This window comes from Trachypithecus francoisi, unplaced genomic scaffold (assembly GCF_009764315.1).
Source record: "Trachypithecus francoisi isolate TF-2019V2 unplaced genomic scaffold, Tfra_2.0 Lachesis_group7, whole genome shotgun sequence".
Lineage (NCBI taxonomy): Eukaryota > Metazoa > Chordata > Mammalia > Primates > Cercopithecidae > Trachypithecus > Trachypithecus francoisi.
In genome coordinates, this window is record NW_022681472.1 from 65,610,389 (window position 1) to 65,624,014 (window position 13,626).

At 34.5% G+C, this 13,626-nt stretch overlaps 1 protein-coding gene across 1 annotated transcript in view; it reads left to right on the top strand.

The window, feature by feature from the left end:
- PKHD1L1 (PKHD1 like 1) overlaps positions 1-13,626 on the top strand; it is a 162,034-nt gene that overhangs the window by 50,507 nt on the left and 97,901 nt on the right. The window contains exons 22-25 of the mRNA XM_033203683.1: positions 3,210-3,373; positions 4,886-5,058; positions 9,511-9,658; positions 11,409-11,563. Coding sequence (XP_033059574.1) covers positions 3,210-3,373; positions 4,886-5,058; positions 9,511-9,658; positions 11,409-11,563 — 640 coding nt within the window. The remainder of the gene's footprint in view (positions 1-3,209; positions 3,374-4,885; positions 5,059-9,510; positions 9,659-11,408; positions 11,564-13,626) is intronic.

The window sequence follows — 13,626 nt, forward strand, 5'->3', positions numbered from 1 at the left end:
GTGTGTGTGTGTGTGTGTGTAGGAAGTCATAGTCTTTCGTTTTTAATATAAAACATCAGCATCATATTTGGAGTATGTATCTCTAGCATCAGATCCTGAGCATATGGACCTAATTCCCTTCAGATACTCTGGTCAATCAGTGGATAAAGTGATGGCATCTGTAGACCAAGCTTGACTACAGGTGTCAGTATCTCTTTAGTCATGAGGTAGGAATCTACAGTCCAACAGGTGTTTGTCAGAGGGAAAAACTTTAATTAGGGCATTAAGCTTTTCAAAGAATTCTTCAGGAAACACAAAAGCCCTGCTTCATATATTCCTTAGGTTCTTGAAATAAGCATTAATAAGATAATGATTGATGTCTTATCCCAAGTATAATATCCACACATGTTTCCATAGAATGTAAAGAAAGAAAATTTCTTGTTTACACAAAGTACATTAGATACTGAAGTTTGGTAGAACTTGAAGTGGACTTCAAAGAAGAGATAGAGAATAATGCCTGAAATCTATACATGCTGTGGATGGTGTTTGCACAGAACCATATGATTTTAATAATAATTAACGATATTAATTTTAACACTATTAATTCTTCCAATCCATGAACACTGGATATTTTTTCATTGATCTGTGTTGAGAGAGATATATTAGTATTGAAAATAAATATATGCCTTTGAGGCCATTACATAGTTCAATCCGATGTATAAAATGGGAATGAAGCTAGCTCCTGGAATGAATGAAATGAGTGGGGAGAATTCTGCCATTCCACAGAGGAATTATTGACTCAGAAGAGGACATCCTTTGTTGACAGTCATATAGGCAGATGCAATGCCAGGAGTTGAGCCAGCTCTGCCTCTGTTAGGTGACAAGGAGCATGAAAAGTCCGTAAACAGAATGATTATATACCACTGTTTCATGCCCAATTTACTATAGTCCATCTTCATGAAGCAGAAATCCTTCTCAAACCGACATTTGAAGGTACATTTTGCTACAATGGGAAGGAGTGTTTGAATTGAACAGTGAAATCACAATTTTACTTTTGATGCCCATCACCCTTATGCTATGCACTCCTCCACTGCCTCAGGATTTTGGAACATTTTATGAATCCTTGTTCTTCTGTATCAATCAAGTCATCACTTACCATATCATTAAATAGGTCTCTCCTTTTAGCTTATAATTTGGGATGGCTGAGGGGAGGTGGGGATGGTTAATTGGTACAAAAAAATAGCTAGAAAGAACGAATAAGACCTAGTATTTGATAGCACAACAGGGTGGCTAAAGTCAATAACAATATAATAGTACATTTAAAAACAACTAGAAGTATAATTTGACTGTTTATAACACAAAGGATAAAGGCTCGAGGGGATAGATACCCCATTTTACATGATGTGATTATTATACATTGTATGGCTGTATCAGAACATCTCATATACCCCACAAATATATACACCTACTATATATCCACAAAAAAAAGATTTTTTTTAAATTAAAAAACTGATCTGCTAGGCAGTAATTTCAAGATGCATTACATTTGATGGAGTTCTTGGATTTTCTCTACCCTAAATGTTACAAGACCTTTAAACAAGAATATCATGATAGTTAAAAATAATCGGATTCCCTTGATCAAACTATTACCAGTTGAGACAAAATAAATTTATCTGCTTCTAACAGGTATTCCTTTCTTTCTTTCTTTTTGTTTTTGAAACAGAGTCTTACTCTGTTGCCAAGGTTGGAGTGCAGTGGTGTGATCTTGGCTCACTGCAAACTCCGCCTTCCAGGTTCAAGCAATTCTCCTACCTCAACCTCCTGAGTAGCTGGGATTATAGGTGTGTGCCACCACACCCAGCTAATTTTTTGTATTTTTAGTTAGAGACAGGGTTTCACCATGTTGGTCTTGAACTCCTGACCTCGTGATCCACCCAGCTTGGCCTCCCAACGTGCTAGGATTACAGGCGTAAGCCACCACACCCGGCCTCTAACAAATATTTCTAGATCTGCTTTAATATAGGTCAGACAGTCCACCTGGATCAAGTAGATGTATTAGTATTTGTTGTTTTCAGTACACTGTTGGTGTTAAAAGTGCCATTTCCCACTTCCCAAAATTGTTCTACAACCTTCCAAAAAGTAGTTTGTTGTAAATCAAGTTTTAAAATCTAAAAACAGTCTGCCTTTCTCTTCAAAAAAATGGAACTATCTAATCACAAAGGCACAGTGTGCAGTTCAGTTTTGATATCATTTGCAGTCTCCTTTTCCCTTATAAAAGGTCCTGTTCAGTATGCCAAATTTTCTAAGTTGTGGTTTTTAAAATTTTAGAATTGTATAGTTAGTTGTACAATTCTACTTTGAGGCCCTAAATACTTTTTTAATTTAAAGAGCACTTTAACTTAATGTCATCTGCATACAACTTTTTAAAACTGATATGTGTAGTCTAATCTTTGATGAGCTAGAGGTGGATCCCATGATGAGTTTATGAACCCTGAAGAAAATGGGACTATAAGGTGCCCAAACAAACTAGTCAGTAACAACTACAGCGGTAGCTGATGAAAGATTATTGTTAAACTATATTTAATTATTTGAATGGAAATATTTATATCTGTGTTACAGACTCTTATAGCTTTAATGCTTAACTGTAATTTATGGGATTCCAATGCAGTTACGATTTAATGGAAAATCTGAATCTGAGTTTTACATTTAAAAGATACTGTGCAACCATTTATATCTACAAATAACACCCGTCTAGCACTTGGAACAATGAACAATACTACTCCAGGGAACTCTCCTGGAAGTGTTATCAAGTTCCAGTTTTGCTTCTTAGCAGTGGACTGAACTTACTGTTCTATGCCTGGTATTGTTCACTAAAATTGTTGACTCCATTCTTGTGTCTTGTTTTGTCAATGTGCTCTACACCAATGCCTGTGCTCCTTAGTTTCCTTACTTGTTGTTACACAATGTTATTTTACATTCCTATGGCTACTGACAAGGCTACAAATAAAAGAAAGCCTATTTTTGTATACAAGGCTAAATCTTTTACTGCCACTGTAAGTTTCTGCCTGCTGTGCCTTGTTATGGCTGCTTTTCTGCGCTAATAAAGCTCCCTTGATGGTCTTCTTGTGGGAAAAAAAAATTTTACTCTATAAAATTTTAATGCTTTTTAAAGTATATTTGCTTAGACATTACCACTGATCTATACAACAAGTTAATCAACCATATTTCAGCTGGACTTACACTTGCATAGACCTTCTGGATCTCATAAGAACAAAATACACTGGGACAAATGTTTCTCTTCAAAGGATTAGTTTACAGAAAGCATCAGAATCACAGTCCTTCTATGTGGATGTATTGTACATTGGACACACATCTACAATCTCAACATTGCATGGTATGTTGTATCATTTTATCTCTACCGTAATCTAAACATAGTAAAATCTTACCAAGGAAATTAATTGTATATTCTGTAGTATGGATAGAAACATTAATCTCTAAATATTAATGAGTCATTCTTTTATCTCAATAATATTATGATTTTATTTTGTAATGAATAGTGCAAGGTGGTTAATCTAAGGATAAATGAATCCTTAATGAAAACTTTCTCACAATAGCAAGAATTTGCTTTCTAGTCCAGGATTTTGTTTATGGATAAATATACTATGTCAAACATTTTCGTTTTGCTTTGTTTTAATTTTGAGAAACCAACTACCATGAGAGAGATCTATTTCCAAAATGCAACTATTGAGATTGACATCTGTCTACTAAGATTCACTTGAAACTTTTCAGACTTAAAAGTGATAATTAATAATACTACAAATGAAACCTTCATTTCAATAGTGTTAGCATTGTGTTTTTAGTCATGTTAATAGACATGACATTTGTTAGATGCAATAATAATAAAAATTAAACTCCACCATCTTTTAAAAAATTAACCTAACTCCAGTCACCTTAAAAGTGACTTTCCCATTTTTGAGAGGGACATTAGAATCCTTTTCTTTGGAACTGCTTTCAAGTGCAAGGCGGTGAGTTAACTGATTTTTTTTTTTTGAGACTGAGTCTTGCTCTGTCGCCCAGGCTGAAGTGCAGTGGCCAGATCTCAGCTCACTGCCAGCTCCGCCTCCCGGGTTTACGCCATTCTCCTGCCTCAGCCTCCAGAGTAGCTGGGACTACAGGCGCCCGCCACCTCGCCCGGCTAGTTTTTTGTATTTTTTAGTAGAGACAGGGTTTCACCGTGTTAGCCAGGATGGTCTCGATCTCCTGACCTCGTGATCCGCCTGCCTCGGCCTCCCAAAGTGCTGGGCTTACAAGCTTGAGCCACCACACCAGGCCCGAGTTAAATGTAAATGCTACTACTTTATTGTCACTCCTTTTGAATCTGCTGTCACTAGACCTACATTATGATTGGTAGAACATGTATAAGACAGATGGATTGTGCTGGGATAAATGTTGTCGTTCATTAAACAGTATTCACTTAGCACCTACTATGTGTCAGGTATTGTGTCAAGTACTAAAAAAGAGCAATGAACATGAAGCACACATCCTAGTGAGCACCACCTAGAACAGAACAAAGCTAACCAACCAAAGAAGGCTGGAAGAAACCCAGGGATTGGTCGCTTTTAAATGTTTGGTTTTTACTTGATAGGGTTCATATGTCAAAAGACATAAGCTTTACAATGTAAAACTGAAAGTTCAGAAAGCTTCACAAACTACTTGCCTTCAGGTCTTCTTTCTAATATTTGATTTTAAATACTTTATGTCATGACAATGTTGTTATTGTTTGATGATTTTATTTTTAGCAACAGAAGCAATACAATTTTATCTCCTCTCTATTAGGTTGACTTTTAAATGGCAAAAACCACAATTACTTTTACACCAACCTAGTATTTTTATTTATATTCTTTAGAAATGCCCAAGAGAAGACTTCCTGCATTAGCAAATAAAGGAATATTCTTAGAGCACTTTCAGGTGAATAGGACCAAAACAAATGGGCCAACTATGACAATCCAATATTCTGTTACCATGACTTCATACAACTGCAGTTACAATATACCCATGATGGCTGTGAGCTTTGGGCAGGTAAGCCTAGAATTTTGCATTACTTTTTATGTAGTGAATTTTATTTTTAATTTTTTTAAATAGCCAACATACAGATGGAATATCTTTTAATAGGAAAAGACAACTAACTATTCTAAGGTTATATGAAGATTTGGAGCATGAAGATTGACTTTAAGTATTAAAAAATTTCTTAAAGAAATATGTCAATGGAAAGGAAAACAGGAGAAAATATCCTTAAAAAACAAAGCCAGATTTAAGTAGAGTTTTATCTGTGGACTTAAAAGAGGAAGTTACGGTCTCTTCCAATGAAGTTCCTTAAACAGATATTATTGAAAGGAAAGTTGAGGTTCTGCATTATGCTTTTAAATTGTTTTCTGTTATAAACACCATTTATTTTTGCTTGTATGAAAATTTATACAAGGGAAGAAAGAAGTTGTTTTTCATAATTCCAGAAGGATGTGAACAATTTTTTACATTTATAATAAATAATATTAAATATTACAAATATAATGAAAAATTTAAAACTTTAATTTCTATAAAAATATTCAATGAGTTAATATAATTTCCTACCACAAACCAAAAATAAGTATAAGCTCAAGATTAAAGATTAAATAATCATTAACCATTGTAATTGGATTACAGCCTCGCAGAAAACTTTTTGCAAAGTAAACAATTTTATGATTAAGATCACTGAAAAATTATAAAAACTCCAAAACAATTGCCTTTATCCCATCCTGGACCAATGTTTTACTCTTAATATCTTCAAGATTAGCATCTTACAAATGCTTTCCAGTGCTTTACTCTTAGCTCTATTAGAAAATATAATAACTAATTCAGGGCTTTGTAGTCTCAAAGCATCTGTATCAAAATTCTCCCATTTTTCAAGATTTCTCAGTAAACTAATTGGTAATTGTAACCTCTATCTTTAAGTATTTATCAAAGGTTACATTGAAGAATATGGGACTTAGATTTTTGTGGCCTTTTAAGAAAATTCAAGTGACAGGTACATGTAATAATATGCACATATGTTAAATGTATAGATCAATAAATTGTTTTAAGAACTTTAACTCTGGCATACTTGTAGATTCACATGCACTTGTAAGAAATAATACAAAACTATTTTTATATCCTTTACTCATTTTTCCCCAATGATAATTTTTTGTATAATATACCACAATATCATAACCAGGAAATTGACCTGATAAAATCCACTGACCTTATTAAGAATTTTCCAGGATTGTGTGTCTGTGTGTGTTTGTGTAGTTCTTTTTTTTTTTTTTTTTTTTTTTATGTGGAGAATACAGGACTATCAGAAGCTCCAGCCACCATCTATTTTTTTTTTTGAGACGGAGTCTCGTTCTGTCGCCCAGGCTGGAGTGCAGTGGCCAGATCTCAGCTCACTGCCAGCTCCGCCTCCCGGGTTTACGCCATTCTCCTGCCTCAGCCTCCAGAGTAGCTGGGACTACAGGCGCCCGCCACCTCGCCCGGCTAATTTTTTGTATTTTTTTTAGTAGAGACGGGGTTTCGCCATGTTAGCCAGGATGGTCTCGATCTCCTGACCTTGTGATCCGCCCGTCTCGGCCTCCCAAAGTGCTGGGATTACAGACTTGAGCCACCGCGCCCGGCCTTGTGTAGTTCTTATACAATTTTATCACAGGTGTAGATTCATCTGACCACCACCAGAACAGTTCTATTATGAGCATCTCTTGTGCTACCTTTTTGTAGCCATGCTATCACAGCCACCTCCCTCATTCCCTTCCTCCTGCACTCACTTATATATGGCAACTACAAATTCATTCTCTCAATAATTTTGTCATTTCAAGAATTCTACAAAAATGGAATCAGATGTCATATAATTGTACAAATATGTAGCTTTTGGATACTGGCTTTTTTTACTCAGCATAATTCCCTTGAGATCATTAAAATTGTGTTGATTAATTTATTCATTTTGATTACTGAGTATATTTACTCTTATGGATGTACCAGTTTGTTTACTCACCCGTTGAAGGGCATTTGAGTTGTTTCTTGGTTTTGGCTATTGTGAATTAAACTGCTATGAACATTCATCTATAGGCTTTTGTGAGACATAAGTTTCCATTTTTTCTGGGTTAAATTCCCAACAGTGCAATTATAGGGTCGTATGATAAAAACGTGTATAGTTTCTAAAGAAACTACCATACTTTTTTATGAAGTGGTTGTACCATTTTAGATTCCCACCAGCAGTGTATGATCCAGTTTCTGCACAGTCTTGCCAGTGTTTGGTGATGTCATTATTTTTAATTTTAGGCATTCTGGTAGGGTGTGTAGCGATGGCTCATTTTCATTTTAATTAATATTCCCTAACGGCTAATGATGTTGAACATCTTTTTATGAATTTATTTGCCACCTACATAGCTTCTACTGTGAAATGTCTAGGTATAATTCTTTTGTCAGATATGTGGTTTGCAAATATTTTCTCCCACACTGTACCTCGCCTTTTCATCTTCTTCATAAGGTCTTTGACAGAGCAAAGTTTGAAAAATTTTATAAGGCCAAATTTCTCATTTTTTTTTCTTTTTTGAATGGTGCTTTTGGTTTCAAGTCTAAGAACTTACTTAGCTCTAGGTCCTGAGGATTTTTCTATTTTTGTCTAAAAATTCTATAGATTTACATTTTATATTTAAGGGCATGATCCATTTTGTGTTAATTTTTGTATATAAGATGTGATTTTTGGTTGAGATTCATTTGTTTGCCTATGCCTTCAATTGTTTCAGCACCGTTTATTGAAAAGGTGATCTTTCTTCCGTTTAATTACATCGGAACCTTTGTCAAAAATCATATTTGTGTGGGTATATTTCAGAGTTTTCTATTCTTTCCATTGGTCTATATGTCAGTCCTTCCACCAACACCATACATTCTTCACTATTGTATCTGAATAGTTAGGCTTAACATTCAGTAGAGTGATTCTTCTCACTTTGTTTTTCTTGTGCAAAATTGTTTTAGCTATTCTAGGTCCTATGCCTTCCCGTATAAATTTTAAAATAAGATTATTTATGTCTACAAAAAATCCTTGCTGGTACGTTGACAATAATTACATTAAATCTATAGACTGTTTTGGAGAGAATTGACACCATTGTGATATCGAGTCTTCCAATCCATGAACACAGTATGTCTCTCCATTTATTTGTCTTCTTTGTGCTTCACCAGCATATTTAGGTCTTCATTTATTTGCATTTATCAGCATTTTTCAATTTTCAGTTCAGGTCTAGTACATATTTTGTGAGATTTATATACATGTTTCATTTTCTTCAAGCAGTTGTAAATGGTCTTGTGTTTTTAAATTCGATTTCCACATGCTCGTTATTTGTGTATAGAAATGTAATTGATTTTTGTGTGTTTATCTTGTATCTTATAACCTTGCCGAATTCAACACATTTTTACAAAGTAGATACACTCATGTAATCAAACCCAGATCAAGATAATCATTAGCTCCCCAACTACCTTCCTTGAACCTATCTTCTTTCTTAAACTCACTCCTTATCCCAATAACCATTCTTTTGACATCTACTACCATTAATTATTTTCGATTGTTCTTAAACTTCATATCAATAGAATCATACAGTGTGTACTGCTTTGAATCCAGCTTCTTTCATTTAATTTTGTGAGATTCACATTGCATATATTGTAGTTTCATTCTCTTTGGTTGCTGTACAATTTTCCATAGTATAAATATACCATAATTTATCCATTCTATTGAACAACTTTTGCATTATTTCCAGCTTGGGGCTATTATGAATATAGCTGCTAGGAACATTCTTGCTTATGTCTTTTAGCACTAATGTTTATTCATTCTCTGGGCTAGAAGGCTTATCATTTTAAATTTTACAGTAGTAACAGATAACTATAAGGGATCAAAAACAGGAGAATATAATTTTCACTATTAAGGTTACAATCTATGAATTTCTATAGCATGTGCTGCTTTTGTCAGTTGATCAGCACTGAACATTATGCAAGTATTTTTGTTAGCCTGGGTCAGCCACTGTGTAGATAGATCATAAACTTTCTTAAATTGTTGGTTAAGTTTTCAAGACCCCATGTAGTATTTTTTGAAAAATTGTTTTAGTTTTTTAATAGCCAAGACCACATCTCATGCTCCTTTGCCTCTCTGCCATGATTAGTACTGTACCTTGAACAGAGTGCCTGCTCAATAAATATTTGTTCCTTGAATGATGGAGGGTGCATTCTGAATTAATGAGGTATTACTGCAGTTCCAGCTGATTGCTGCACAGATGACTGAGTTGACTTTGGCCTCATTATTGCAGCTGTATAGGTATGGCCTGTGTTGATTTATGTGACACTCCTTAATGTTCTGAAGAATCCTGAATACATGAGGCTCATTTATGTCATGTCACAGGATTGTACCATGATTAAATAGAAATCATGTAAGCCATTGTTAAGTTTAATCATTTTATCAATATTTATTTTGGAAATTAGATAATCACACATGAGACAGAGAATGAGTTTGTCTACAGAGGAAATAATTGGCCAGGCGAGTCAAAAATTCATATTCAAAGAATTCAAGCTGCATCTCCACCTCTAAGTGGCAGCTTTGACATTCAAGCTTATGGACATATTCTCAAAGGTATATGAAAAAAGTTTAAAATATTGGTGTATACACACACATATATGTATAATGTTATAAAGTGTTAAATGTTGTTTCATTTGAGAATTACTACTTATTGATACATGCAAATATATTAATTATTTATTTGAGATATAAGTAAATATGTGATATATTAAAGTCACATATGCATATATATTAATATATGCCATATAAGGGTCAATTAATAGCAATCACAATGTTGTTTCAAATCCTTCTTTTTAATAGATTAGGAAATAATTCACCCATCCAAAGCTAACACCATTTATTTTTATTGTTTTCACTTACAAATAATATTTTTAAAAGTCTGCAAAAATTTATAACAATTTTTATAGCCATTTTTAAAGGCAGTTGAAATTATGATTTTCATAAGTCAAAACTTTCTATAATACATGCACTTAAAAAAATAAGCATTCATTACTTACTGTGATAGCCACAAACAATAACAATAATATTAAAATATAAAAATTGAGAATTGGAATATGATTTTAAAAGACATCTATAATTTAATTATCTAAGTCTGTACTAATCAGTATGATAGCCATGAGTCATATGTGGCTACTGAGCACTTAAAATGTGACTAGTGCCACATGTCAAAATATAACATTTGAATATAAGAGATTATATGCAATTTATTACTCTTAAAATATTTTACCTGATTTTGTTTTCTTTCTAAAATATAGCTACCAGAAAATATACAATTATATATGTGGTTCACATTATTTATCAGCTGGACAGGGCTAATCTAGACAACTATAATGAACATTTTGGCATACTCCTTTTTACTAGTATTTCTCTTATAATTTACATAATTGAGAGTATGTCAGTAATATGAAGCTAAACTATTCAGGGCAAATGACATTTTTATGTTTTCATCACTGCTTTATCCATTATACCAGTGACATTCTCAAATGTTTGTTTCCCTTTTATATTCATGACTTGCAGGTTATCAGTATTTTCAAAGACATACAAATTAATATTAAGTTATTAATTTAATCAAAATCGATTTTTATATTAAAAGATCATTTTAACACTCAACATACGCTGACATTAAAATGATTTTATTTTTAATATCAAGATGAATTGATATGAAAACATCAATTGATATTTGATGTTTGTGAATTGATATTAAAAATATTCAATCCAAGGCCAGAGTTTGACGTACATTACTCATATAATTTTTTAAAATAATTGTCTATTATTATTTTGAAACAGATAAAATTGTATATATTTTATTTCCAGGAAATATATAAATTCTTGGCATAAGTAGAATGCAAATTTTATTTTTACTATACTGGAAGGGGACATAGAGTCTACAAGTGATAATACATAGTACATATTTCATGTACTTTAAAGATGAAATTGGTTTGTGAATTTATTTTATTTTATTACTATTATTTTTTTGAGATGGAGTCTCGCTGTCACCAAGGCTGGAGTGCAGTGGCATGATCTTGGACACTACAACCTCTGCCTCCTGGGTTCAAGGGATTCTCCTGCCTCAGCCTCCCAAGTAGCTGGGATTACAGGCACGCACCACTGTGCCCAGTTAATTTTTGTATTTTCAGTAAAGATGGGGTTTTACCATGTTGGCCAGGCTGGTCTCAAACTCCTGACCTCAGGTGACCCACCTGCCTTGGCCTCCCAAATTGCTGAGATTACAGGCGTGAGCCACCACATCCGGCCGGTTTGTGAATTGTGACTTCTGCTGTTTGCCACCCCTCTGTGAGTGCAGGCCTTCCCGCTGCTGTGTCAGCTGCAGATCTGCAGTTTGTGCTCCAGAGTCTGGAAGGATTGGGAAGAGTCTCAGTTACACGAGAGGGAACATGTGCTGGCTACGCATGGAACATCAAGTGGAGAAGCACCTGTGGAAAGCAAACTCTTCTACAGGTTCCCTCATTTAGCTTGGCTTCTCTTTTCTTCTATGTGCTATTTGCTTATTTGGACCCTGTTTTATTCCAAAAAGAACTGGAGGCTATGTATATTATAAAAATGCAAACCATAAACTAAAATTTCTTTAAAAGGAAATTAAGGAGAAGGTTTTTTCTAAATTAAGTTGACCCAGTGTTATCTTTCATGGAGAATGGCTGTTGGTACTTTATTCCATATGCCATTTAGAAAAAAGTCCAGGAATGTGTGTATTAGAATCCCCTTGACAGGGGCAGGTGGAGCACAGTCAGGGCCGGTCTCAGAATTAAACCAAACTGAATCCAGATGTATGCTAAGGGGGTCCCAGAGAGAATCAGCCTCGCTATCATTCTACCACGAGAGCTGTATTTTGGGGCCTTGGATACTTCTGTGGTTATAAAGTTGATCTTTCCAAGTTCATAAAGGGGTAACACCTTAGGCTGTCATCTAATTACCTTTCTTTAGTTAGAGGGAGGAAGAGAATGGGGGAAAGGAGTCAGGCCCAGAGTATGTGAAGGAGAGGAGTCTAGGGACTCAGATTGTCAAACATTAAAAAGATGATGCTTTCAGCTGAGCACAGTGGCTCATGCCTATAATCCCAGCATTTTGGGAGGCTGAGGCAGGTGGATCACAGGAGTTTGAGATGAGCCTGACCAACATGGTGAAATCCTATTTCTACTAAAAATACAAAATTAGCTGGACATGGCAGTGCACGCCTGTAATCTCAGCTGCTTGGGAGGCTGAGGCAGGAGAATTGCTTGAACCCAGGAGGTGGAGATTGCAGTGAGCCGAGATCGCGCCACTGCCATTGCACTCCAGCCTGGGCAACAAGAGCAAAACTCAGTCTCAAAAAAAAAAAAAAAAGATGCTTTCTAGTGATGATGAGAGTGCAAGGAAATAGTTTCTTCTATGCAATGTTGGTGAGAACGAAAATAAGGACAACCTTTTGTGAAGATAACTTAGTAGTATCTTAATACAGAGACCTTCTGATTCATCACTATCACTTATATAACTCTATCCTACTGAAATAATAAGATAAATGTGAAATGATATAAGTGCAAAGGTAGTCACTGAAGCACTATTTGTAAAAGTAAAAACCTAGAAACCTAAATCCCCATCAATAGCAGAAGGATTGTTTAAATGATGTAACTTTCACATTGAACACTATGCAGCCGTGTGTAGACCCACATATATTCACCTGGAAAGAAATTCGTGACATAAAGTGGAAAAAATGCGGAACTCTACTTATGAAATCATTTGGGGAAGGAGAGAAAGTGGAGAAGATAAGGCAGTGGGGGCAAAAACAACTGTGTAAACAGAAAACAAATCTGTATGGTTGTGCAAAATAGTAATAGTCATAAGAATGTGGGGATTATTTTAGAAAAATCCATGGCTGGGAACTGAGATTAGAAAATTATACAATGAAGATAGGTCTAGTGACTGACCGCCCTTGGTGTCTCTGCTGGTGTCTGTGCATCTACTCTCTTCCATCTTTTCTGATCAGTCTCCTCTGCTTATTCATTATTTCTGTTCCATATCATTTGGCTCACACATGGCCCAGCATGGAGACTCCTATCCCTTTGCTAGTCCCTGAATACATCAGAAGATTGCCATATTTGCAGAGGAATTTTGTAAAGAACAAATTGTATGTACTGATTTTACTTGGCTTTATTTTTACCATTGGAAGAACAAATAATTCCAAAACTGGGTGAAAAACCAGGGTAAAGGTAAAAAAATGATACAAGGAAAAGTTGACTCTCGGATAGAAAGATGACTCAGTTTTTCAATTATTTAACAATAATTTACCAGTTATCATATTCAGAAAAAGCATAGGACATTTTGAGAAAATCAAGTTTAGTAGATTCATTTTGTTTAGATTTATTTTTAATTATAAAAATTCAAGTTAATTTTAGTTTTAATTCAAGTTGTAATTGATGCAATGTATGATAATGTAATGGTCTTAATTTTTTTTCTTGGATAGGTTATGTTCATTTTTGAAGAGTTTCCTTTAAAAAAAAGTGACTACAATGGTTTTGAATTTTATT